The sequence below is a fragment of the Hypanus sabinus genome, chromosome 25, assembly GCF_030144855.1.
Source record: "Hypanus sabinus isolate sHypSab1 chromosome 25, sHypSab1.hap1, whole genome shotgun sequence".
Lineage (NCBI taxonomy): Eukaryota > Metazoa > Chordata > Chondrichthyes > Myliobatiformes > Dasyatidae > Hypanus > Hypanus sabinus.
In genome coordinates, this window is record NC_082730.1 from 17,781,403 (window position 1) to 17,807,846 (window position 26,444).

General features: G+C 41.3%; 1 protein-coding gene across 1 annotated transcript in view; it reads left to right on the forward strand.

The window, feature by feature from the left end:
- LOC132381063 (ras-related protein Rab-21-like) overlaps positions 1 to 21,789 on the forward strand; it is a 119,301-nt gene extending 97,512 nt beyond the window's left edge. Inside the window, exon 8 of the mRNA XM_059950235.1 lies at positions 21,712 to 21,789. Within this exon, the coding sequence (XP_059806218.1) occupies positions 21,712 to 21,774 (63 nt within the window). The 3' untranslated portion in view covers positions 21,775 to 21,789. The remainder of the gene's footprint in view (positions 1 to 21,711) is intronic.
- The last annotated feature ends 4,655 nt before the right edge of the window (positions 21,790 to 26,444 follow it).

Sequence of the window (26,444 nt, forward strand, 5' to 3'; positions counted from 1 at the left end):
TTCTACTAACATTGATTTAATTATAAACCATAACCTTTGAATGAAAAGTGAAATTTGTGGTCTGTACTTTAACTTGATGCAAATTGTTTAATGGCTGTTTCATTGGAGGTCAAAAATGACAATGATTCAACTTTAAAGAGTCACTGTGTGATGAAAGACCTTGTCAAGGATGATTAGGACCCAAATGCTGGAGTATCTGAGGCAAGGATTGAGATACGGCACCCATCTGAGGTCTGAATAAAATGATATTCCTAGTTGAGTTTATGATTGAGTAGTGAACCTCCATTCAGGTGCTCCTTAAGTACTGAGTTGAATTGACTTTATTTCTTACATCCTTCATATACATGAGGAGGATGTATGTTGTGTCTTTATGTTGTGTCTCCATCTGAATGTGCAATGTGCAAATTATAGTAATTTGTAATAAATTGTATGTACAGTTAGATGTACAACAAGACAGTCAATATAGCTTAGAAATACAATTGTGTCAGCGTAAATTAATCAGTCTGATGGCCTGGTGGAAACGGAGCCCGTTGGTCCTGGCTTTTATTGCTGCGGTACAGCTTCCTGGATAGTAGCAGCTGGAATGATTTCTGGTTAGAGTGACTCAGGTCCCAATGATCCTTCAGCTCCTTTAATGCACCTGTCCTTGTAAATGTCCTGAATCACGGGAAGTTCACAACTACAGATGCGCTAGGCTGTCCGCACCACTCTCTGCAGAGTCCTGCTATTGAGGGAACTGACTGACTGATACAGTCAGTCAGGATGCTCTCAATTGTGCCACTGTAGGAATTCCTTAGGATATGGCAGCCAATTCGAGGGACGGTCCTGAATCCATAAAGGGGCTGTGCAAGCTATTCATTCTTGGGTGCGTCTGAATTCTGGGAGCTGGCATGGTTGCGTGTGTACCATAACACACTGAGGTGGAGAATTATGTATTTAAAATATTATACTTCACTGAGAGAAGGAATTCTTCACATTAGTACATACAAAATGTGGGAGGAGCTCAGCAGATGAGGCAGTATCTATAGAAAGGAATAAACAGTTGATGAAATTCCAGCATTTTGTTGCTTATTCTCTTCACAATAAACTGGGTAAAGCCATACATGGGCTACAAGACTCCAACCTAATCTTATGTTTTCTTATGTTCTTTCCACCAATTTTTTTGCAGATTCATTTAACTTGTATCCTTGGCCCTCTGCAGATTCTTTATGTTACCTTCACAATTGACTTTCTCACATAATCTCTGTAGCTTCATACTCAGTCCTTACACCAAAAGAATTCTTATAGTTGAGGCCCCAGCTCTGATGCTTGTGGCATCCCTCCAGTCACAGCTTACCAACCTGAAAATGGCTTATGTAGGAGTCATGCATCTGTTCTCTATCCGCATTGTATTCTGTGTTGTGGGTTTATTATGGTAGCTAGTCACATGAGATGGGGCGTGGTAAAAGCAAAGGGAATATGTTGCATATTCTTGCTTTGTTCATCGCAGTTTATACTGGAGGCTGGTGGATGTGTTTGTTTTGCTGACTGCTCAATAATGCTCAATTATGCTTAGCTTACACTTGGGTACGCTTCAGATACATTGCTTCAGGATTGTATGCTAGCTAACTGCTAATGAAGGATCGAATAAAGGATTTGACTTTTGGTGCAATCATTATTGGAATGAGGGTGAGTTACGCAAGTGTAACAAATCTGTAGGGTTGCTGGCAGCGGCAGTTGCTTTGGGTTTGGGTTGGGCTTGGTCGCTGCTGCACTTTTATCCTGACTCTATTCTTTGCGAATGAATTAATGCTGTATCCAGGAGTATATTATCCACTGTACCATTAGTTTTTAACTTTTGTAGTAACCTTTTATGTGGTACTGTACTGATGAGTTACAAGAAGCCCAAATACACATCCAGTCTATTCATTACATCCACAAATAATTCCAATGATTTTGCCGAATTATTCCCTTACTTTAACCGACCTTAAGCTGACATAACAGTATCATCCATTCCAGCAAATTTCTGCCTAGTTGCTTTCATCAATAGTTGCAACATTTTGAGGGCAAATCAGTACCAACTTGAACTTGGAGAATTTCTGCACAGAGGTGGTTGTATTTTTATATATCACACAAAGCCATTTTGCCTCAATGCTGCCTTTTCATGCACCACATAGAACTGTTTTTACTCTGGAATAAGTATGATGCCAAATTTTAAATTATGGCCTTAATTTTGACTTGGTGACTTATGCAATGTGGGCAAATGTCCTGTGAATTATTAGATCTTCATCTCATCAGCTCAGTAGCAAATGGTTTGCATAACATTTTCAGAGCTAGCTTTAAGATCGGAATTTAGTTCCCACTGCGGTCAATAAGCACTTTATACGTTCTCCCCGTGACCATATGGGTTTCCCTTGGATACCCTGATTTCCTCCCACATTCCAAAGACATACAGGTTAGGATTGGTATGTTATGGGCTTGTTAGATTAGCACCAGAATGTGGCGATACTTGCAGGGAAAACCAATAATGGACTATGGTTTCTTGTGTACCCACACGAGTGTGCTAGCTAACATTGCAGCAGAGTGCCTCGGACTATTTCAAATGTGGGACCCCACCTCTGTAAACTCCAGTTGCAACTGAGCAAATTTTGCCCATTTTTAGGAAGATATATTTGTTGCTTTGAAGTTGCACTTGAGGACAGGTTGTGATCATCAGAAACAGTGGAGCTCAATGACATTTATATGATGGTCTGGAAGGGGAGTGGCTTAGAGCAGGGAAAAATAATCAGGCTAGCACCTTTGCTTGGGGGTCAGCATTGAAGAACTGGGGTTCTGACAAGATGGCGCCAGCAATCAATGTGACCAACAGCGACGTCCTGCAGACAGTTCACACAACTACTTTTACTTCTTTTCTTCTTCTTTCAAATATGACTCTGCTACTAAGATGCATGCATTTGGAACCTGTGATTTACATTTTGATGGCGTGTTCAAAGATTCAAAGTATGTATGCAATATACAACCCTGAGATTTGTCTTCCCAACAGACAAGAAAAACCATGGAACCCAAAGAATAACTTCATACCTCACTCACGTGCAAAAAAAATGTGCAGAATATAAATCAAGATACTCCAGACATATTTAGTTCCGTTTAGTTCATTATCTACAGGCTGTCCCAATTCAAAATAGCAACCAAAAAAAGGGAGTGACTAGAAACATATAATGTAAGCTAAGGAGTCCAATCCACAAACTGCATCGACTAAACCTTGCCCAAGAACTCCAGCATTATCCTCCATAGAGAGAGGATATCCAACACTCTGACACTCTCTCTTCCTCCGGCAGCAGTGAGCGAGAGGTGTGAATTGTCTAGGGAGCGTTGCCCTTGGTAGTGTTGCTTGCTGCACCATCTACTTCCAGTTGAGAAATCTGGCCCTTTGCCTTCTTTGAATGGAGAATGTGGCCTGGAGGCGGAGCATGAACCCACGACTGGGTCCATTGCTTTTCTACGACCGAGTTGACGAGGATGGGAGTGGAGGGTGTGCGGGTGCTCGGCGCTTCCTGCCTGCCTTTGACTGGTCTTCCTCTCCCTCTCGCTGTCGGAGGAAAGTGCAGGAACCTTGCGTTCCATGTTGCAAGGATTGACTGGCAAGGCTCGTAGCTGTGGACTCATTCTGGGGGACTTTGAGGTTCTTGTTGCATGCGTTTCTGGATTCTAGTTACTCTTTGATGTTTTTGAGTAGTTTGATCAGGACACTTTGGAGTGGACTGGAACACTTTGGCGAAGACTGATTCTGTAGCCTGCAGACAACTAACACCTTGGCACTGAACTGAACTAAACTGAATACTCCTGGGCTCCTGGTTTGATGTTTGATATTCTATGTGTTGTTTACTTGCTTTTTTCTGTTTGCATAATTTATATACTTCTTTGCGCATTGGGTGTTAAATGTTTTCTTGAATGGATTCCATGGTGGTTCATTGTTTCACGACTGCCTGCAGGAGGACAAATCTCAGAGTTGTAGTCTGCATGCCATGGGTTAAGGACATGGTATGATTGGCTAAGGATGGTGATAATTCACCACATAGAAGTGAAGGAGGGTCTGGGATCATGACAGATTCTAGCTGATTATGGGTCTATGATAAGGGAATGAACATCAGAATTGTGGCTGTGGATCAGGGTTCTTGATAAGTGGTAGGAATTGGGAACTATTACCAAGACACTAACCTTACCCTGCTGGTTCAAGCTGCCCATCATCCACACATCTCTTTGTCAGAGCTTCATCTCTTTTGCTTCTCCTTTGTTAAACCCTCACTACTTAGTTCCACCTTCCAGCTCCTGTCTCTCGCCTCCCCTCCCCCCACTTGGTTTAATCTACTTACTAAACATCGAAAAGCCTAGATAGTATGGACCTCCAAAAGATGTTTCTAATCGTGGGAAGTCTAGGACAGGAGGGCACAGCCTCGGAATACAGCAGTGTCCCTTTAGAACAGAGAAGAGAGAATGGTGAATCTGTGGAATTCAATGCCACAATCGGGTGTGGAGGCCAAGTCACTGGGTATAGTTAAAGTGGAGGTTGATAGGTTCTAGATTAATAAGGACATCAAAAACTAAGGGGCAAAGATAGGAGAATGGGGTTCAGAGGGAAAATAAATCAGCCATGATTAAATGGCAGAGCAGGCTTGATGGGCCAAGTAGCCTAATTCGTATGTCTTATGGTTTTATCTTTCCCATATTACGCCACCACCTCCTTATTTGTCTTCACTTATTACTGACCCAACTGTCTCATGTTTCCCTCTCACTTCTAGATACTGCCTATTTCCTCATTAGGCTCTCAGTTCTGATGCAGGATCTTGACCCTGAACAATCGACCAACATTTTGCTTCCACAGCTGCTGTGAATTCTTGTGGTAATTTGCCTTTTGCTCCTGAAGGAAGTATTCTTCAGCAGTTTGTCTGGGTAGATCTGACCTTGAGTTCTCTTAACCAAACTCCAACAACCCTCTATATGGTATTTATTGAGTAGTAGGTCTCTCCTGGCCGGCTGGTGGCGTAGTGGCATCAGTTCGAATCTAGCCGGCTCCAAAAACCTGGAGAGGGATGGGCTCTGCCAGGTTTCAGACACGCTGTGTGATGAGCGATCACCAAAAAGATCGATGCAAAAAGCTTGTCATGACGGCGCCCCGACGATCCCACCAGGAGTTAAGGGTGCATGCACACACACCTACCTCTCCTGTAGCAGTTGCTTAGTAGTGTCATGTCACTTTAAAAACTATCTGTGACATTTATATCTTCAGCTAACTTGCTAGCAACTACTGTTTCAACAATGCCAGTTTTAACTTGGTGTTGCACTGTGAACCTTGCAATCTCACTCTTCATGCAACTTCCACAATGGTAGATGAACTACAACACTATTTTACCATGACAATAAGGCGCTAAGGAATTTCTAGCCCTCTGTTTCCTCAGGGGTAAAAGTAAGCTACAATGGAATCTGTTTTAAGTTTGAAGACAAAATGGAAGTGAAGAGGAACTGCATTGCCCAATATCTTCCATGGATTTTGCAATTATTTCGGATGTGCAGCAGTTAATAGCAGGATCTGCTAGTACTACAGTCTGGGCCAACAGCTGTAATTGGATCAGTTTATCCTGTGTGATGTGCAACCTGCTTTGCAGAGCATAAAATTCCAATGGACCAAAAAAAATCTGAAAGAAAATTTCATGAAGAGAGCTTTGAAAAGATTGGGTAAGAGGGCCTGGAAATTTCTCTATGTAGCACAGGAAAGCAGATGGTGTAAATTTGAAAATCATATTAATGCAGCAGGAGATTCTGAGCCTCCTAATAACAGTCACTAATGTTGTGAACAACATACACAAAATGCTGGAGGAACTCAGCAAGCCAGGCAGCATCTATGCAAAAGAATACAGTCAAAGTTTCAGGCCAAGACCTTTTATTGGGACTGGAGAAAAAAAGATGAGGAATCAGAGTAAGAAGGTTGGGGGAGGGGTGGGAGAAACACAAGGTGATAGGTGAAATAGGGAGGGAGGAGGGGTGAAGTAAAGGGCTGGGAAGTTGACTGATGAAAGAGATACAGTGCTGGAGAAGGGGGATCTGATAGGAGAGGGCAGAAAGCTTCAGAAGAATGAGGGGTGATCTCACTGAAACTTATCAAACATTGAAATGCCTCGACAGAGTGGATGTGGAAATGCTGTTTCCTTTGGTAGAGGAGTCTTAAGACCAGAAGGCACAGCCGCAAAATAGAAGGGCGTCATTCTAGAATGGAGATGAGGAATTTCTTTAGCCGGAGTGTGGTGAATCTGTGGAATTCGTTGCCACAGGCAGCTGTGGAGGACGGGTCATTGGATATATCTAAGGCGGAGGTTGATAGATTCTTAATTAGGCAAGGCATGTAAGGATATGGGGAGAAGGCAGGAGATTGGTGCTGAGAGGGAAAATGGATTAACCATAATGAAATGGCAAAGCAGACTCAATGAGGCAAATGGCCCAATTCTGCTCCTATACCTTATGGTCTCATGGTCTAATGACAGGCTTTGGTCTCTCACAGAAGAACTAACTTTTGTCCATGGTGAAGTTTAACAAGGAACCTTATTTAAAAGGCCTACCCCAAGTTTACATTCATAGGCAAAATGGATGACCACACTGTTGCTCACATCTCCAGTGACCTGGGTGTGACCTTGACCTCAAAACTTGGCCCTAATGATCCTACGGGCCATTTTTACACACCTGATCTTCCTGAATCATGGGAAGTTCACAACTACAGATGCGCTGACTATCCGCGCCACTCTCTGCAGAGTCCTGCGATTCAGGGAGGTACAGTTCCCATACCAGGCAGTGATGCAGCCAGTCAGGATGCTCTCAATTGTGCCCCTGTCGAAAGTTCTTAGAATCTGGAGGCCCATACCAATCTTCTTCAACTGTCTGAGGTGAAATATTCTGTACAATTTTGTTTCCCAGATATAGGAAAGAATGTTGGCAGTATTGCGTATTTAATATTTCAGTAGTATTTGAATAATACTGTGGGTATGTTGTTTGCCTAAGCATTCTTGTTTGTTTAAATAATTAATTGCGGGTTATACGCAAAAATAAGTGAAATCCATATGCCTCCACGTGATACATGTTTGACTCTCTTAAAGTAATGAACAAACAAGACTCACATCTCTTGGGCTCCTGTCTTTTTCTTCATATTAATTTTAATATTTTGAAGTTACAAAACATAACAGGCAGGACTCAAGGGCCTGAGTTATAACAAGAGTTGGCCAAGCTATATCTTTATTTGCTGGAGTATAGGAGCCTGAAGGGTGACCTTTCAGAGATGTAAAAAACAATCATGAGGGGCTTGGAGTGAATGGACACAGTTCTTTTCCCAGAGAAAGGAAATAAAAGACTAAAGGACACAGGTTTAACGTGAGGGGAGAAAGACTTCAGAGTCCTGAGGGGCAACTTCATCATGCAGAGGATGGTGCATCTGTAGAACAAGCTGCCAGGGGATCGAATTGAGGTGGGTACAATAGTAACATTTTAAAAAGTATTTGGTTAAGTATATGGACAGGAAAGGTTGAGAAGGATATGGGCCAAATGCAGGCTAATAGGACTAGCCTAGGTGGACACCTTGGTCAGCATGAGTGAGATGGTCTGAAGACCCTGTTTCAATGCTGTATTACACAATGGGTCTCCAAGGGCAGGTTCCATTGTTTTCTGTTTAGTGTAGAGGATTATGGAGTGATTTAAATGAGTTCATGGCATTTTCGGAACTTAATACAGTCTGGTAGTCCAGAACAAAATTACTTTACATTAAAATTAGTACTAGGAGATGCTTAAAGCATTTTTCCCCACACAAAGTCCTCCTAAAAGCCTCAAGAAATTGATAGATATTTTTAGCGAGGCATGGAACAGACTTGGAATTAAGAGGTGGACCAGCCACAGCTTATTTGAATGGGGCTGAATAGCTCTTCCTTGTTCCATTGTTTCTAGGAACTTCAAAAGATTTAACTTTTTTTTAACATTGAGTAATCTAAGTGCAAACACACTACATTGGCATAGAATATGGTAAGGTAAAATGCGGTTGACTAGAACTAGGAGAATCATTCTCTTAAAATTACTTCTTGGCTTCTCACTTCATCCCTCTTTCCCTACCAACCTACCCCTTCATCTGTTTCAACCTATCACCTGCTAGCTTGTACTCCTCCCCTCTCCCCACAACCCCCATCACTTTCTTAATCTGGCTTCCTGTGCCTTCATTTTCAGTCCCGATGAAGGATCTCGATCCAAAACGTCAACTGTTTATTCCTGGTCCATAGATGCTGCCCAACCTGCTGAGTTCCTCCAGCATTTTGTGTGTGATCCTCTGGATTTTTGGCAGCTGCAGAATCTTTTAGTGTTTAAAATAAGTTATTGTTTCCTTGCTTACTTATGCCCATTCACCACTACTGGGGCATAGGCTTCTGACAGCAGCTAGCCAGCGTCCTCTGTCCTTCAAGATGCTCCCAGTTGCAGCCCAATTTCTTGGTGTATTCTTGAAACAACATTGAAACGGATCCAGGAGAAGATACTTACATGAGTTGCAATAGAGAACAGGAGAAGAGGATGACCTTTAGGCAATTGTCCCCTTGTGGAATAGGTTCCTAGATTTTCACTGCAGATATAAGATAATGGTCTGAAATCTTAAGACATATTAAGTGGCCATAGGATTGATTTAGGTGGCACAAAATTACTGTGTTGCATCAATGGCTTTTGGGATCCCCTGGTGAAGGAATCCATTAAAATAAAACAAGAGGAAAAGGATCTTAATAAAGACCATGGTCCCGCTCTAAGTAAGAATTGGAATTTGATTGTAAACAAGGTAGAACAGTGGAAACCTGATTGGATGAGGACTAACCAATCAGGAGGGACAGAAGATGGGGGTATAAATACCACCGGACTAGACATGCCCAGTCATCATCCCCGATGAAAATGGTAGAGTTTGTCATCAAAATGTTGGTTAAAATCAATACCTGTACTCAGCTGGAAGCCCAAAGGAGTTTATTGGTTTAAGTCACAGTGTGTGAATTTAGACCCTAACTTGTGACAATCCTACACAAATGTGGATTATATTGAATTATTGCATTATGACATGACAACTGAGAGGTAATGTTGCAGCTATATAGGGCCCTGGGCAGACCCCACTTGGAGTACTGTGCTCATTTCTGGTCGCCTCACTACAGGAAGGATGTGGAAACCAAAGAAAGGGTGCAGAGGAGATTTACAAGGATGTTGCCTGGATTGGGGAGCATGCCATATGAGAATAGATTGAGTGAACTCGTCCTTTTTTCCTTGGAGTGATAGAGGATGAAAGTGATGCACCATCAATAACTCACACTGAGATGTAAGGCGAGATATCGGCTTTTATTGACTGGAAGAAGGAACCAGGAGTGAGTGTCTATCATACAATGTCCTGGAGACTGAGGCCGAGCGTCAGGCCTCAGATCGCCTTTATACAGGGGCCTGTGGGAGGAGCCACAGGAGCAGTCAGCAGGGGGCGTGTCCAGACAGGCACATAGTTCACCACAGAAAGGTGACCTGATAGAGGTGTATAAGATGATAAGAGGCATTGATTGTGTGGATAGTCAAAGGCTTTTTCCCAGGGCTGAAATGGCTAGCACGAGAGGGCACAGTTTTAAGGTGCTTGAAGTAGGTACAGAGGAGATGTGAGAGGTAAGTTTTTTTTAACACAGAGAATAGTGAGTGTGTGTTAAATGGGCTACCAGTGATGGCAGTGGAGGCAGATATGATAGGGTCTTTTAAGAGACTCCTGGATAGGTACGTGGAGCTTAGAAAAGTTGAAGGCTATGAGTAACCCTAGGTAATTTCTAAGGTAGCGACGTGTTTGGCCCAACTTTGTGGGCTGGAGAGCCTGTATTGTAGGTTTTCTATGTTTCTGTGATTTCTTTTGTTAGATCTTAATATCACAGAAATTTCTTATCATATTTTTAAACAGTGAGAGCAGAAAATGCTATTGATTAATAGCCACTTGGCTGTTTTCAATATTCAGTTTTAAACTCAGCTAGAACATTGTCAGGCCAGCATTAATCAACACTGTCAACTCTGTGACTCTTTATCAAGAGAAAGGCAAAACACAAGGGAGTTTGTGATGTCAAGCAGTGAGCTGTGATAGTATATGAAGATATGACCCCATGTGGAGAGATGTATGTGGCACTTCCTAATTTACTCACAAGATGGCATTAATCTGTCACTCTAAATCAGATATCCGAAGAGGGGAACATTGAGATATGTTCGCTTCATTGGAGTTTTTACCACCAAAGGCAAAACACTGACCCTTTTAATATATAAAAATACACATCAGCAGCAGAAAGCAATCTGACAGGTGATTTTATTTGATTCAATTTTGGGTATTTCTTTTAGAAATTAATTTCCATAAACTATTTGCAAGCACATAACCAAGGGAATTGATGTTAAATTGCTTTGACTTCGCATTCTGTACCAACAAACAAACAAACAAACACACACACACACACACACACACACACACACACACACACACACACACCCATCCCTATGTCCCTCACCCCTCCCTTCCCTATCTCCCCCCTCTGCTCCCTTCTCACTCTCCTCCTCACCTTGCTCTCTCTATGCCTCCCCTCCCTTTTCTCTCTCCCCATCCACTCTCTTTCCTCCTGCCCTCCCTTCCATCTCTCTCTCCAACACCCCCAATTCTCTCTTGCTCCCACTCCTTTCCCCTCTCTCTTTCTCTCCCACTCCCCCATTCTCTCTCTCCACCCCCTTCTTTGACTCTCCTCCTCCCCTCTAACTCTCCCCTCCCCTCCCTTCTCTAACTCTCCCCTCCCCTCCCTTCTCTAACTCTTCCCTTCCCCTCTCTTCTCTAACTCTACTCCTCCCCTCCCCTCTCTACTCTCCTCTTCCCCTCCCTTCTCTAACACTCCCCTCCTCTGCCATCCCTTCACTTCTCTAACTCTCCCCCTTCTCTCTGCCCCACCCCTCTCTCTCTGCCCCCATCCCTTCCCTCCATCCCCATGCCCTTCCCCCTCTCCCCATACCTGCCCCCCTCTCTCCCTGCCCTTCTGCCATGGGCATGCCCCTCCCTCTCTCTCCCCTTTGAGCCCACTCGAGCCTACCTCTCCCTTTGCCCCCTTGTCCCGCCTCCCCTCTCTCTCACTCCGTCCTTCTCTTTCTCTCTCTCTCACTCACCACCGCCCTTCTCTCTCTCACACTCCTGCCCTTCTTTCTCCCTCTTGCCCCACCCTTCTCTCTCTCTCTCTCACACCTCTTCCCCTCTCACCCCTTCCCCTCTCTCCCCTTCCCCTCTCTCCCCTTCCCCTCTCTCCCCTTCCCCTCTCTCCCCTTCCCCTCTCTCCCCTTCCCCTCTCTCCCCTTCCCCTGTCTCTATCACCATACCTTGTATCACTCAGAATTAAATACCTTGTATGTGTTATCGTGGTTTTTAACTGAAGGTCCTTTAGCTAGATTGCTCTTTGTATTGACTGATTTTTGTTGTCACCTGTATATTTTTAATATAGATTGAGGGGGCGGTTTTGAAAAATTATATAGTATGGAAGCTGTTGTTTCACATAGAAAGGGATTAGTATGTGATGGTGAGTACAGAAGTCAGGCCCTTTAGCTGATGTTAAAAATCCCCTTTGTAAAATAGTATTTGACAAACCTTTGCATTCTTTTAACAAGCATGCATTATTTGGGTTGCACAGTGAACATTTCAGAACTGATGTAACAGCTAGAATGCACACAGTAGCAACCTCTAGACCTTCTAGTATTGGGAAAGTCTCGAAGGGGCTCTCTGATTTGCATCCCAATGACAGTGCCTTAGCAATTGTCCTGTGGTGTACCTGGGACAGCTGCACACCAAAGAGGCTGTTTACTTCGCTTTGCAATTATTTGATCCCTACTTTCCAGTTCCAGTGTCTTTTCATGAGAGATTTACTGGCGCTAAGCCTGACCTTTGAGGGGTTGACAATATAATTAATTAATTAATTTAGGGATACAGCATGGAATCGGCCCCAACAAGCTGCATTGTCCATCAACCCACATATTGAACCCTAGTCTAATCACAGGACAATTAACCTACTAACTGATACATCTTTGTACTGTGGGAGGAAACGCATACAGTCATGGGGAGAACATACAAATTTCTTACAGACTGTGCCAGATTTGATCTTCGAACTCCTTAACATTAGTGTTAGCATCATACTAATTGCTATGCTACAGTAGCACCTTGCTTAAAATGCTGACTTTGTGCACTAGTTCTATCCCTTTATGAGACATAAAGTAAGCAAAGGATCCAAAGTACATTTACTATCAAAGTATGTACGCAGGATTCAAACCCTGGGATTCATCTTCTCCACAGACAGCCACAAAACAAAGAAAACCAAGAAAGAAAATCATGGAAGCTGTTCATAGAAAAAAAACATCAATCCACCACCCCACCATGCACAAAAAAACAAATCACAGAATGTCAAAAAAAAAAATGCCCTCATGAGCAAAAACAAAACAAATTGCGTAGCCATCAAAAAAACATCAACCCCCTCCTCCGACCCCCATGCAAAAGAGAAATTATGCAAGTGGCAACAGGTAAGAACGAGTGAAAACACGGAATATAAAACACAAAATCAAGGAGTCCACATTCCGTTCAGCTCAGTATTCATTACCTGCAGGCCACCCCGATTCAATGTAGCTTGAAATAGCAATGGAAAAAGAGCGAACATAAAGCACATCATAATGTGAACTACAGTCCAATTCACAAACTGTGTCAATCAAACCTTGGAGGAATTGAGGAATCACTTATGTAGCTAAATCCATAACTTTATCATGGAGTCATCGAGTGCTGTAATAAACATGACAAAAATGCAAAAAGGACAATTCTGTTTGCATGGAAATCAGCTTCTCCCAGGCCGTGAGAGTACTGAATGCCCTGCCACCACCCAGGTCTCACCGTGTATGAAGTGCCAGCAGTTCGCTTTCTAACCTGTCATAAAGCACCTCATTATTTGAGGTAATATTACTTTATGTGTGTGAGTTATATATACTGTGTTGTGCACTTTGGTCTGGAGGAACGTTGTTTCATTTGGCAGTCTACATGTACACAGTTAAAATGACAATACACTTGAACTTGAATAAAGCATTGAAAGAAGTCTGAGTTTGACAAATTTTACAGATTATATTCCAGATTTTAATATCCATGCACGCAATATCTGAATAATGCATTGAATCAATTAAACCAAGGAATATTCAGGTTGAACACAGAGTAGAGGAGGTACTTTGCCAGACCTAGGTTCCAGAATGCAAGATCATTAGGCAGAAGCGTGGGTTTCAGAATCATCCACAAACCCACGCTTGTCTAGGAGGACTCTAACAGCAATGCAGCCTCACAAGATTACCCTTCATTAATATATAGAGGTTGTATTAGACTTTGAATATTCCAAGGAGCCTATAAACAAAAGCAGAAAGTGCTGGAAATACTTGGCAGGTCACACTGGAGACAGTTGCTAAGAAACTGAAACAGTTCAGTAGCATAGCTGTTATGCAATTGGACCAGCAATCTGGAGTTCAGATCCAAACTTGACAGTCTGATTTCAGTATTGGAAAAAAAAATCTGGAGATTTCAAAAAAAGTTAAGCTGTGGGGTGCCGTGTTAATGTAGCAGTTAGCGCAATGATGTTTCAGCTTGGGATGTCAGAGTTCAGAGTTCAGTTCTGTCTGTAAGGGGTTTGTATGTCCTCCCCATGAACATGTGGGTTTCCTCCCACATTCCAAAGATGTACGGGTTTGTAGGTTAATTGGTCATTGTAAATAGGCTAGGGTTAAATAGGTGGGTTGCTAGGTAGTATGGCTTGTTGGGCCAGAAGAGGCTGTTCTGTGTTGTGTCTCTAAATAAAATAAAATCATCATAAGCAACTATAAAGATATTGGAATGTTGTAGAAGCCCATTTGGCTCATAAATAGTACTATTACAAGAAGAAACCTTTTTCTTAGTTGTCATTAGTTGTTCTGGCTAAGGAGTGATTAAATTCCCATGTTATTAACATGAAGCACCCTGGAGACTAGAACATAGACCCACAGTACAGGCTCTTTCACCCATGATGTTGTGCCAACCATTTAATCTATTCTAAGATCAATTTAACTCTTCCCTCTTACAGAGCCCTCCATTTTTTTCATCATTTGTGTGACTGTCTAAGGCTACATCCACACTGAGCCGGTGAATTTTGAAAATGCTGGTGTCGCGAAAAAAACGATAGGTGTCCACACCAGGCGTTTCTGAAAATACCTCCATCCACACTAAATGGGTATTTGGGTGAATCTCCTCCTACTGGGCACATGCGCAGGACACAGCTACAGAAAACAAGCAAAGAAGAAATGGTATACTATTTCCGTTTCCTCTTCTTAGTTCAAGAAGACAATGAAATGCTGCGCTGTCGCCACCATCTCTTCTGGCACGTCATGACAGCATTTTAAAAAATCTCTGGTTACCCCGGACACACTACACTGCCCAGCTGGTGTTTTCAGATTTACACACTCTGGAGAGCATTTTAGAAAAGCTCCATTTTTGTGCGAGGAAAACACTGTTTCAGTGTGGACGGAGAGTCAAAACAAAGAGAAAAAGTTTTGGTTACAGATTTATCCTGTCCAGTGTGGATGAGACCTTCTTTGAATGCTCCCGATGTATCTGCCTCTACGGCTATTCCTGGTGGGCCATTTCATGCATCACCACTCTCTGTGTAAAGAACTTCCCTCTAATATTCCCAGCCCCCTATGCTTTTCACCAAGCACCTTGAAAGTTTGCTCCTAACATTGGCCAGACGTTTGCCCTGCCCCCATCTACTGGGTATTTAGGGGTGACTGACAATGTAAGAATGGGAACAAAGAAATGACTAAAGAAAACAGGTGATCAGAGAAATGGAGAGGGTGAAGGAGAAAAACACAAATTACAATAGGAAGAGGTGCATATCATCCTGATACCATTACTGGCAGAGAAATGAATTAAACAATAAAAGACTCTTGGCTGCAAAAATAGAAACAGAAAATATTGGGAAGGTTTGGATCCACGTACATAAGACTAAAAGCAAGGATGTAATGATAGGCTTCATGGCATTGGTTAGACTGCATTTGTAGGGTTGTGAGACTTTCTTATCTAAGAAAGGATGTGCTGGCATTGGCGAGGATCCGGAGCAGGTTCATGAGAATGATTCTGAGAATGAATGGGTTAATGTATGTGCTCACTGGAGTTTAGAAGAGCAAGGGAGGAATCACATTGAAGCCTATTGAATATTGAAAGGCCTAGATAGTGTGGAATTGGAGAGGATATTCTCTATTGTGGGGCAGTCTAGGACAAGAGGGCACAGCCTCAGAATAGATGTCCCTTTAGAACAGAGATGAAGGGGAATTTCTTTAGCTAGAGGGCAGTGAATCTGGCATTTCATTGCCATAGATGGCTGTGAAGACAGGTTATTGGGTATATTTAAAGCTGTGGTTGATAGGTTCCTGATTAGGAGGACGTCAAAGATTAGGGGAGGAAGTCAGGAGAATGTGGTTGAGGGGGATAATAAATCAGCTATGATGGAATGGTGGAGAAGACTCAATGGGGCAAATGGGCTAATTCTGCTCCTGTGTTTTATGGTCTAAAGTTAGGTAAATAGAAATTAATGTAAACAAGAGAGAGGGGGAAAAAAGAGCACAGATTATTAAATTGAATGGGGCCAGAAATTTCAATGGCCTATCTCCACCTTCATGCTTTGTAAGATAGAGTTTACCTATAAATATTCAACAAAGTGTGATCAATATTGGTTTCAAGGACATCAGTGATTTAATTATGAAGTTATCACTTCACTTACACACCTTTCCAAGGTCACCTCTCGCTTTCTTTGTAGCTTCCATGTTTCCTCCGCATTCCAATGAAGATCAGTTTATTGTCACGTACAACAGGGTGTAACACTGACAGAGTAAACAGTATATATGGTAAATAATACAATAAGTACAATAATCAATACAACAATCACAAAGCAGCAGACTGGTGCAAAGCACTCTCGTGCAATGTGAAGTAGTGAAAATGCTGAGGTGACAGCAGTGGAATAACCAGGAGAGGTCCAGTTAAGAGTCTGAGATTGTGACAGTGCCACAGGAAATGGGGTGTGAATGAGGTGATTGATTTGGAAGTCTGATAATAGTGAGGAAGAAGTTGTTCTATGGACTTCAACTTGATGGTATGAATATCAGTTTTTCCTTCCAATTAAAAAGAATTTCCCTTCCCCTTCCCCTTCCCTCTAATCCCCATTCTGGCTGTTTACTTCTCGCCCACCAGTCACTTCCCCCTGGGTCACCTCCAATGGTCCACTTTCCTCTCTTATCATATTTCTTCCTCTCCAGCCCTTGATCTTTCCCACTCATCTGGCTTAACTTATCACCTTCCAGCTAGCCTCCTTCCCCTCCGCCCACCTTTTCAATTCTGGCATCTCCCCTGCCCTCCACTTCCTTTCCAGTCCTGAAGAAAGGTCTCGGCCTGAAATGTCGACTGTTTATTCATTTCCACGGATGCTGTTTGATTTGCTGAGTTTCTCCAGTGCTTTGTGTGTGTTGCTTTGGATTTCTAGCATCTGCAGACTTACTCAAGCTTAGGTTCTGCAGTCTTATTAACTGGGCTTTCAAGCTCTGTATCTTCTCTTGGGAGGTTGCAGAGAGAAAAAAGGGATTAGCTGGGGTGACAGGCACTCAATGGATGTGACTTCACATTTTTATTTTAATACCCGTCGCAGTTACCTAAGCCATAAGCTCAGGAATTTCTTCCCTAAACTTCCATTATTTTGCCTCTCTCGTCTTCTTTGAGCTTTTTCTTAAAAGCTCTTTTGGACCAAAGTTCTGACCAGATATTGTATTATTTCTTTATGTGGCTCAGTGACAAATTCACTGCCTGGCAAGATTTTATATGTTCAGTGTACCATATTAATACAATCTTAAAAATGTTTAAAGATTTATAATAATTGAAATAATCTGATAGATGGGGAAATTGAGACAAAGACAAGTATGAACATGCAGTGTGCAGAGAGGGTTCCAGAAAACCACCTCAATAAACTACTGGGTTCTGGCCTGAAACGTCAACTGTAGGGTCCTGCTGAAGGGTTTTGTCCTGAACCGTCAACTGTGCTCTGTTCCTAGATGCTGCCTGGCTTGCTGAGTTCCACCAACATTTTGTGTGTGTTGCTTCAATAAGCTAAATGTCCTTTTCGATGTTTGTCTGTGCAGTTCTAATTTTAGCCTGCAGCAAAGCCAGTGGCATACTGCCAAAGGTGGTAGGGTGTAATTATACCAAGATAAAGTTAAATATGCAAATTGCATTTGAAATGTAGACATATTGACTCCAAAATGGTTATACAAATAGTTAGGAATGGATTATACCTCTTCAAGCTGGAGATACAAGAGATACTGGAATCTGGAACATTATCTAAACTGCTGATGGAATGATGGAATTCAGTAGGCCAGGCAGCATCTTTTGAGGCAGAGAGTTAGTTAATGTTCAGGAGGAGATATTGACCATCTCTCTGCTTCCACAGACGCTGCTACTGAGTTCTTCCAGCAGTTTGTTCTTTGATCCTGTCAACCTTGATCAACAGTGACAAAATCTGGCATCATGCTCCCTGATCATTATTCCCCATATTAAGGAATTGTTAAATTTCCATCTACTTTTCTACTTACCTTGACTGTCAAGTGCAGGTTATAATATAATGATCGTCTTCTCACCTTCAGATCATGAGGCATGTTTCAATTCACACTCAAGAAAATTCAAGGATAAAATTGGAACTGATACTAAAGTATTGTATTGAGGAAGATTTATAATGACGCCAGTACCATCTTCCACTTGACACTTTAAATTGAGACCCCACCTTTGTATAAAAAATGCTATAACGTTATGTGTAGAAGAACAGGTGGTTTCTTCCTAATGCCTTGGCATCTAGTTACCCACAACTGATGTGCTAAACCAGATAATCAGGCTCTTTCTGTATTGCTGGTTTTGGGAGCTTGCTGGTCACAAATTAACTGTTGCAACTTCCATTGCAAAAGTTGATGACAGTTACAAAACTACCTGAAAATGTATATAAAGTAATGTAGGATATTCCAAGCAGCGCATGTGTTATACTTTACCCGAGTCTTTTAAAGCCTTTTGGAGCAATAGATTTTTAGTCTTTGAAAAGAGTTTTAGAGCAAACACAAATTTTGTCAGCCACATCAGTTTAAATGTAACGTGTGTTGAATGAGAGATGTAAACTCAAAATTCAGGCCACGATTTCTATTCTCCTGTGATTTGAAGGATCCGGGAAATGACATCTTTTTGTTCATTCTTCCATCCACTTACTATGTATAAGTAAATACATTACCAGTTTTGCACATCCTTGAAGGCAGATTTTTCGGGCAATTTCAAAGAAACATTTTGAAAAGCGACCTGCTAACAAAAGCAGTTTTGAGTTCCCTTAACAATAGTCCACCTTGCAAAACCAAGGGCATTTTGGCTTATTCTGTTGTCTAAGCCCATGGCTACAATATCAGAGAGTGAACTCCTGTTTTCTGCCAACATCGCTCACTTTGAGAGCCATGTTCATTTGCTGCTGCTCTACCGTAATTAAGTAAAATAGGGCTGTATGGAGTGGAATAGCTATTTCACACAAGAAAATCAGTGCAATAATAGGCCCCCTCCCCTCATGCCTGCCTCACCATTTGATACGATGATGGCTGATCTACCCCAAGCCATTTCTGCCCAGACTATCCCAGCACCACAAAGTTTATCTTTGCTTGTATCCTTACTTCCATGGTCTGCTCTCCTTCCCTATCAGATCCCTTCTTCTTCAGACCTTCACCGCTTTGACCCTTCACCTACCACTTCTTATTTCACCCCCCTCCCCCCGGCACCCACCTTCCTTTCCACTCACCTGTTTATACCTATCACTCTCCAGCTTGTATTCCTCCTCCCCCCTCCCCACATCTTCTTATTCTGGCTCCTTCTCCCTTCCTTTCCAGTGCTGGAAAAGGGTCTTGGCTCAAAACATCGAATGTTCATTTCCCTCTGTTGATGCTGCCTGACCTGCTGAGTTTCTCCAGCGTTTCTCCAGCCAAGTCTAACCCCTGGCCTTCTCATGTGGCTTAGCCTCTAAGCCCAGCGGAACTGTTCCCACTGACAGGAGAAGGGGTGAAGGCGGGTCCTGGCGCTTTAAAACCAGTGCTTCGGGTAGATGGATGTCATCAGCCTGGGAAGGCAGTCCATCTAAGAGAGGGAAAACTCTGAAACGTCCGCTGTCTCGTGGCCATACCCACTCATTGGAAAGGCTTCAGGAGTAAACCCTGAGGACAAATCCAGAGCTGCAGTCCCTAAGGCAGCCTCACTCAACCTTCAACTTCAACCTCACTCTGGCAACTCCTGGGACGATACTAGTGCCAAGCTGTATCGGCCCTTGCCCTTCCCTTGGACAACATCGGTGGCATGGAGAGGGGAGACTTGCTGCATGGGCAACTGCCAGTCTTCCATACAACCTTGCCCAGGCCTGCGCCCTGGAGAGATTGAAGCAAGACTTTCCAGGCACAGATCCATGGTCTTGCAAGACTAGCGGATGCCATCCATGTACTTTTTAAAAAATCCTTTTATGCTACTTTGATGTACTTACTCATGGATTGATCTGTCTAGATGGTATACAAACAAAAGCTTTTCACTTTATCTCTGTACATCCAACAATAACAAACCAATTACCACGAATTCTGTAACCTCCTCCAAGCCACTAATATAGATGGTAAATAATTGAGAGCCAAGGCCCCAAACTTAGGACAGACAATAGTTCCACCTCTTCTGTCTGTAAAAAGGCAACTTATTCTGAATTACTTATTTCTTTTTAGTCCTTTAAACGTGAAGGAGGTGGGGAAGCAAGGATTTACATGAGTGGACCAACATGAAAGTGCAGGTCTTGTTTGGATTATTTTATGCATTATAATTAAATATCCTTTCAAATGGCCGAAATCTCTATGGAGTCAGTATGAGGGTAGAAGTATCTGGCATAGATTGAGGTCTTTGCTTTGTGTTCTAAGATCCAGGAAGGTTGCCCAAGCTGTCCTGTAACAGTAGGCAGGAAGTATGTTAATAAGCAGCTGATATTTCCAAACAGCATTTCTTACTGATACTTTGTTATTGTCAGTTAGTATCCAATGTGTATATAATATTCTGCTGGCGTAAGACAGAAGTGCTCAAGAAATTTGAAAACAGTTACTGTAGCGGTTCCTTGAACAAACCAGCTCTGCTTGGAGACTAAGCGGGGGTGGTTTGATCCCATATGATGCACCATCCAATCCAATAACGAAGTTCTGACGTTGAAGAATACATTCTAACTTTTACTAAGATATCAGAAAAAACAATCCTGAGGTGATAAAAACTAATGGAACTAAAACCAGCGATATAAAGAAATAAACTAGCGTATTATCAGAATCCGAATCAGGTTTATAATCACTGGCATGTGTTGTGAAATTTGTTAACTTAGCAGCAAAAATTCAGTGCAATACATAGTGTAGAAGAAAAAATAAAATAATAATAACAATAATAATAAATAAATCAATTACAGTATATTTATATTGAATAGATTAAAAATTGTGCAAAAGCAGAAATAATATATATTTAAATAAACAAGATAGTGTTCATGGGTTCAATGACGATTTAGGAATGCATGACAGAGGGGATGAAGCTGTTCCAGAAACGCTGAGTGTGTGCTTTCAGGCTTCTGTACCTCCTTCCTGATGGTAACAGTGAGAAAAGGGCATGCCCTGGGTGCTGGAAGTCCTTAATAATGGATGCTGCCTTTCTGAGACACTGGTACTTGAAGATGTCCTGGGTACTCTGTAAGCTAGTACCCAAGGTGGAGCCGACTAAATTTACAACCCTCTGCAACTTTGTTTGGTCATATGCAGTAGCCCCCCCCCAAATACCAGACAGTGATGCAGTGATGCACAGATTCAAGTGAAGCATTCTTAATGTATTCAAGAAAAGTCAAATGTACTTAAGTGATTTTAAACATGTTTAAGCAAATTAAATGGTCAACAAAAAAGAGATCACTCCCTTGCTCTGTCCAAACTAGACTGACCCAAAGACAAAAAATGAATTTGTAATTAAGCTCTTTGCTTCTACTATGCCCCAACCCACATGACTAACTACCAGTAAAAAACATAATAAATGCTCAACACAAAATGTAATATAGATAGAAAATAGATACTTGGCTCCCACAGTTATATTTTAGCAGAAAATGTGTGGAAGAAACAATTAAACATAAATTTAATTAACAACAAGCACATGCACAGTTTTGTGCTGATGTCAAACCAAAACTTCCCTAAAAATTCTGAAGCAGAGAAATAAAAGAGTAGGAACACAAGCAAATTACTTTAACTAGAAATTCTTGTGCATGATGATTTCATTCATTTACCAATTAAACAGGATTAGAATTGAAGGAATGATAGTTAAATATTGATGGCTTTAAAGTGAGACAAATGGAAAATTGCTGAGACGAGAGATAAATGGGTTGGCAGGATAGTAAACTAATTGTGGTAGATCAATACATCTTCCTGATATCCCCAAACAACAATCCTTGCTGATACTTTGCTACTATCAGTTAGTCATCAATGTGTACTGTATATAAAATTGTGTTGGGTCTTAAATTCAACTGGTATTTTCCTTCATCCTTTCAGAAGAAATTTTCCTCATATGGCGTCATGGTAGCATGGTGGTTCGCGCAATGCTATTACAATTAGGGGCATTGGCGTACCGAGTTCAATTCCGGCATCCTCTGCAAGAAGTTTACGCGTCCTTCCCATGACCACACGGTCCTATGGATGCTCCAGTTTCCTCACAAAGACACACCTGTTAGTAGGGTCATTCCAAATTTCCCTATGATTGGATTAGAGTTAAGTAGGCGGGTTGCTGGGCCGTATGGCTGCCAGAAGGGCTTGTTCTATTCTGTATCACTGAATAAATAAATAAATAAATAAAGACGGTTGGAAATTGTGGCCATGTACTCTTAATCTTTTATACTTGGTGACTGATTTACACTTTATTAATCATATACACTGCCACCTTGTTTCTGTAGTGCATGGACACACAAAGGATCAACCAAACACATTTCCTAGGATGACAAAGCTGCCCGAGATCTTACATCAGTAAAGAAAACGTAGGTAGGAGGTGATTCTTTGCTATAGAAAAAAAGGTTGAAGAGTAACTTGAAAGAGATCTTTTAAGATTATAGAAGATTTGTAATCATGTTGCAAGTTACTACAGGAAATATGTTAAACAGCAGAAAGTCTCCAGATGCTGGAAATCCAATGCAACACACACAAAATGCTGGAGGAACTCAGCAGATCAGGCAATGTCTATGGAAAGGACCTTAAGAAGGATCTTGGCCTGAAACCTCAACTGTTTACTCATTTCCATTGATGCAGGTATATGTGCTGTGTGTGACTATATGTACTGGGTTTTACACTTTGGCCCCAGAGAAACAAAGTTTAATTTTGCTATGTATGTGTGTATCTTTGAATGACAATAAACTTGAACTTGATTACAAAGGCAGAACACATTTCTTCGTTGGCAGAATCCAAAATTAGTATTGAGAGGCCACTTCACAGGACCCAAAAACTCAGCCGGCTCCATCATTGGCACTAGCCTACCCAGCTTCAAAGACATCTTCGAAAGGAGATGCCTCAAAAAAGTGGCATCCATCACTAAAGACCCTGACCATCCAGGACATGCCTTCTTTTCATTACTAGCACCAGAGGGAAGGCACAGCAGCCTGAAGGCACACACTCAACATTTTCGTAACAGCTTTTCCCCTCTGCCATCAGATTTCTGAATGGACAATGAACCCATGAACACCCCTTCACTATTTTTGCTCCAGTTTTACACCACCTTTCTAATTAACTGCATAATTAATTAATTACCTGAGACAATTCTGCTCTGCTGTCAAAAATATTTCTTCAGTGTCAGAAATTTCCCCCAGCAGGTCACAGCAGTTTTGTTTGCATCTCATTTACATAGAAGGTAATAATGGAGCAAGAGTTCCTTGAATTAATTTTTGGCGCTCATGTGTTTTCTCTGGGCTCTCGCCAATTTTCTGGGGTTAGCTGATTTTGTGACCTGAATAAAGTCTTGGAGCTTGTCCTTAAATCCTCTTCTAAATTAGTTGCATTCTGCTCACTGCTAAATTACAAAAAAAAAATCAGGCTATTATAAAATATTTGAATCCAACTACATTGTGTCAAGAATGTGACTAAAGGGATGTAGCCACAGGTTTTACATGAGTCTTCACAGTTAAAAGAAGTAGTACCAGATGGAGTTTGGCTTTTGGGACACACTATCTGTCCAGCATGTTAAAATCAACAGCATAAGAGAGTCTGCAGAGACCAGAAATCCAGAGCAACACACAAAGTGCTGGAGGAACTTAGCAGGTCAGGCAGCACCTATGGAGAGGAATTAACAGTTGACATCTTGTCCCGAAACATGGAGTGTTTATTTCCCTTTATAGATGCTGCCTTGTTGATTTCCTCTAGTGCAGGAGTTCCCAATTATTTTTATGCCCAGGACCCCTTCCACTAACAGAGAGACCTATGGACCACAGGTGGGGAACCCCTGCTCTAGCATTTTGTGTGCTCTGCCTTTAAATGAGCTTTCTGTCAAAAGGAAAGATGTCACAGAAAAACAGTGATAAATGTAAAAGCAATTGTCAGCTTCTGGATCAATGGATTTGTCAATGAATGTCAGTTTATCCAATTTCAATGAATATATCAGTAGGAATTTATTCTGTTGAAATTCCAGTTACAGCTCATTTTTACTTAACAAGATGGTGATGTTCCTGTGGAGTTAATGCTTTATGAAGGTTAGTTCATTGGCTTAATTTAAAGCCAGCTATTCACACTGTGTCAATGTATCGAATATTGATACTGTGGTTGTCATGTCATATTGAGTAATGTGCTTTGTTATAATTCAACATTGAGATAGATTGTTTGAATAACTTGGTGCAATTTAGCAGAAGAAATGGAAGGATTTTGTGTGTCACATGACATATATTTGTCACATACTTTTATTATGTCTTATCTCATGTATTATTCCCAGTGTGCAGTCATTTGAAAGTTAGTTCTGTTTCTCTCTCCATTTTGGGTGAAGACAAGGCTAAACAATGATTTCTGGAGGTCTGTTTTTCGAAGCTGTAAGAACTATGCATGGTGTGCATTTTCAGAATCAGAATCAGGTTTAATATCACCGGCATATGTCGTAAAACTTACTGTCTTTGTGGCAACAGTACAATGCAATACATAATAATAGAAAAAAGTTGTGTATTACAGTACTGTAAGTATATATTTTTTAAATAGCTAAATTAAATAAGTAGTGCATATAAGCATATAGCTACACACAATGCCAAAAGCTTCCAACAGATTTATAAAACATGGAAGCAACTTTAACCTCTTAAGCAAGAAAGACTATAGTGATCTTTTGAAAGTCCCTTTTTGCTGCTGCACCCACCATTGACCTTAGACATTATGTCTCAAACAGTCATACTCTGCTACACAACTCTCCTAATGCTGACTTGTGGTCAGAACTTGTCCTTTCTTATTAATTCTCAACATCTGTGCTCCGCTCAATGGTTCTCCAAGCATATGCTGGGTCAAGCTCTCGTTCAGTACCCCCCACCACCCCACCTCACTAGGGTTGGGCTCTTGTTCCCTTTTTTTTGAGGAGGAATTTCATTAGCCATAAGGTGATGAATCTATGGAGTTCATTGCCTCAGTTGGTTGTGAAAGCCAGTCACTGGGTATATTTAAAGCAGAGGTTGCTAGGTCCTTGATTATTAAGAGTGTGACGGGTTACGGGGAGAATGCAGGAGAATAGGGTTGAAGGAGATAATAGATCAGCTATGATGTAATGGCACAGCAGACTCAATAGGCCAATTAGCTTAATTCTGCTCCTGTGTCTTATGGTCGAATAAATTAGAGAATCCAGTGAGAAAGGTACATTGCAAAGGGAAGACTCATCATCTGTGTATAAATAAAAATGTTCAAGATTGTATAAAACTGAAAGAACAAACAAGTAATTGCACACAACCCAGTGTTCAAGTTGGAAGAATGTAGATTGAGACTACTGTATTTAAAAAAAAGAATCACTGAAAGATTAAAAAGGATTGAAAAATTAGAATGAGATAAAACTAGCCAGAGCTGTCAAAACGTAAGAAAAAAGATGAGCCTAGAGAATTAATAATAGAAAATAAGGAGGTGTCAGATGAATTAAACAGAGTATTTTGCATCAGACATCACTATAGTTGGTATAAGTAACACCCTAGAAATAGTTGTTAATCTTGACTATAAACTAAGGAAAATTACAATCACTAGAAAAATGGTACTCAGCATATTATTGGTCCTTGGTTTGATATGTCTCTTACTCTATAAGTACTGCATTCAATTGCCTTAAAAGAAAAGGCAGGCAAAATAGTAGAAATACTGGTTTTTAATTTTCCAGAATTCCCTAGATTTGAGGAATACTCCATCTGTATTGGAAGTATCAATATAATTCCTTTGTTTTAAAAAGAATACTGAAAATGCAGGCTGGTTAGATAAATATCTGAGAGATGTATAGCTAACTACCCTGTAGTTTCATGCCTCCTGTCTTCTTTTTAAAATGGAAAATGTTAGGAGCTTTTATTAAAACATTCTAACAGGGCACTGAGACATGTTCTTGGTAATCTAGTAAGGTCAAAATAACTTTGTGAAAAGGAAATACTACTTGACTAAATATTTGAACTTCTTTGAAGAAGAAGAATTTTTTCAAGGTGCTGCAATACATTTTAATAAAATAAAAATTCTTGGTTTTAAGAGGAAACGGGTTGACACGGATAGAAGATTGGTGATCTAACAAAACAGTGTATGCAAGAATGGCAAGATGTAATGAGCTATGTGCCACAGAGATTGATCTGAAGCTTCAAGATTGTAGAATTATGTAAATGACTTGGAGGAAGACGATTAAAGATAGGTTATTAAGTTTGCTGATTTCAGAAAGATCAGAAAGTCAGTTGTGAAGAAGACATAAAGTGGCTACAAAGGGATTTAAATAATGTAGCTGAGTGGGCAGAGACCTGGCAAATAGAGTATGGTGTGGAAAATGTGAAACTGTGTATTTTATCAATATGCAAGAAGCTTATAATCCAGATCAGGGGTTGCCAGCCCAGGGTCCCAAGACCCTCCTCAATTTATGGTAGGAGTCCATGGCACAAAAGAGATTAGGAACCCCTCATCGAGATTGTGAATGATCGGAGAGTTATGAGATATAGAGATACAAGTACTATCCCTCAAACATCAAGCCCTTGAACAAAAAGGGGATAACTATACTCATTTGGCCATCCATTGAGATGTTCCTACAACCAATGTCACTTTTAAAAGTTCCT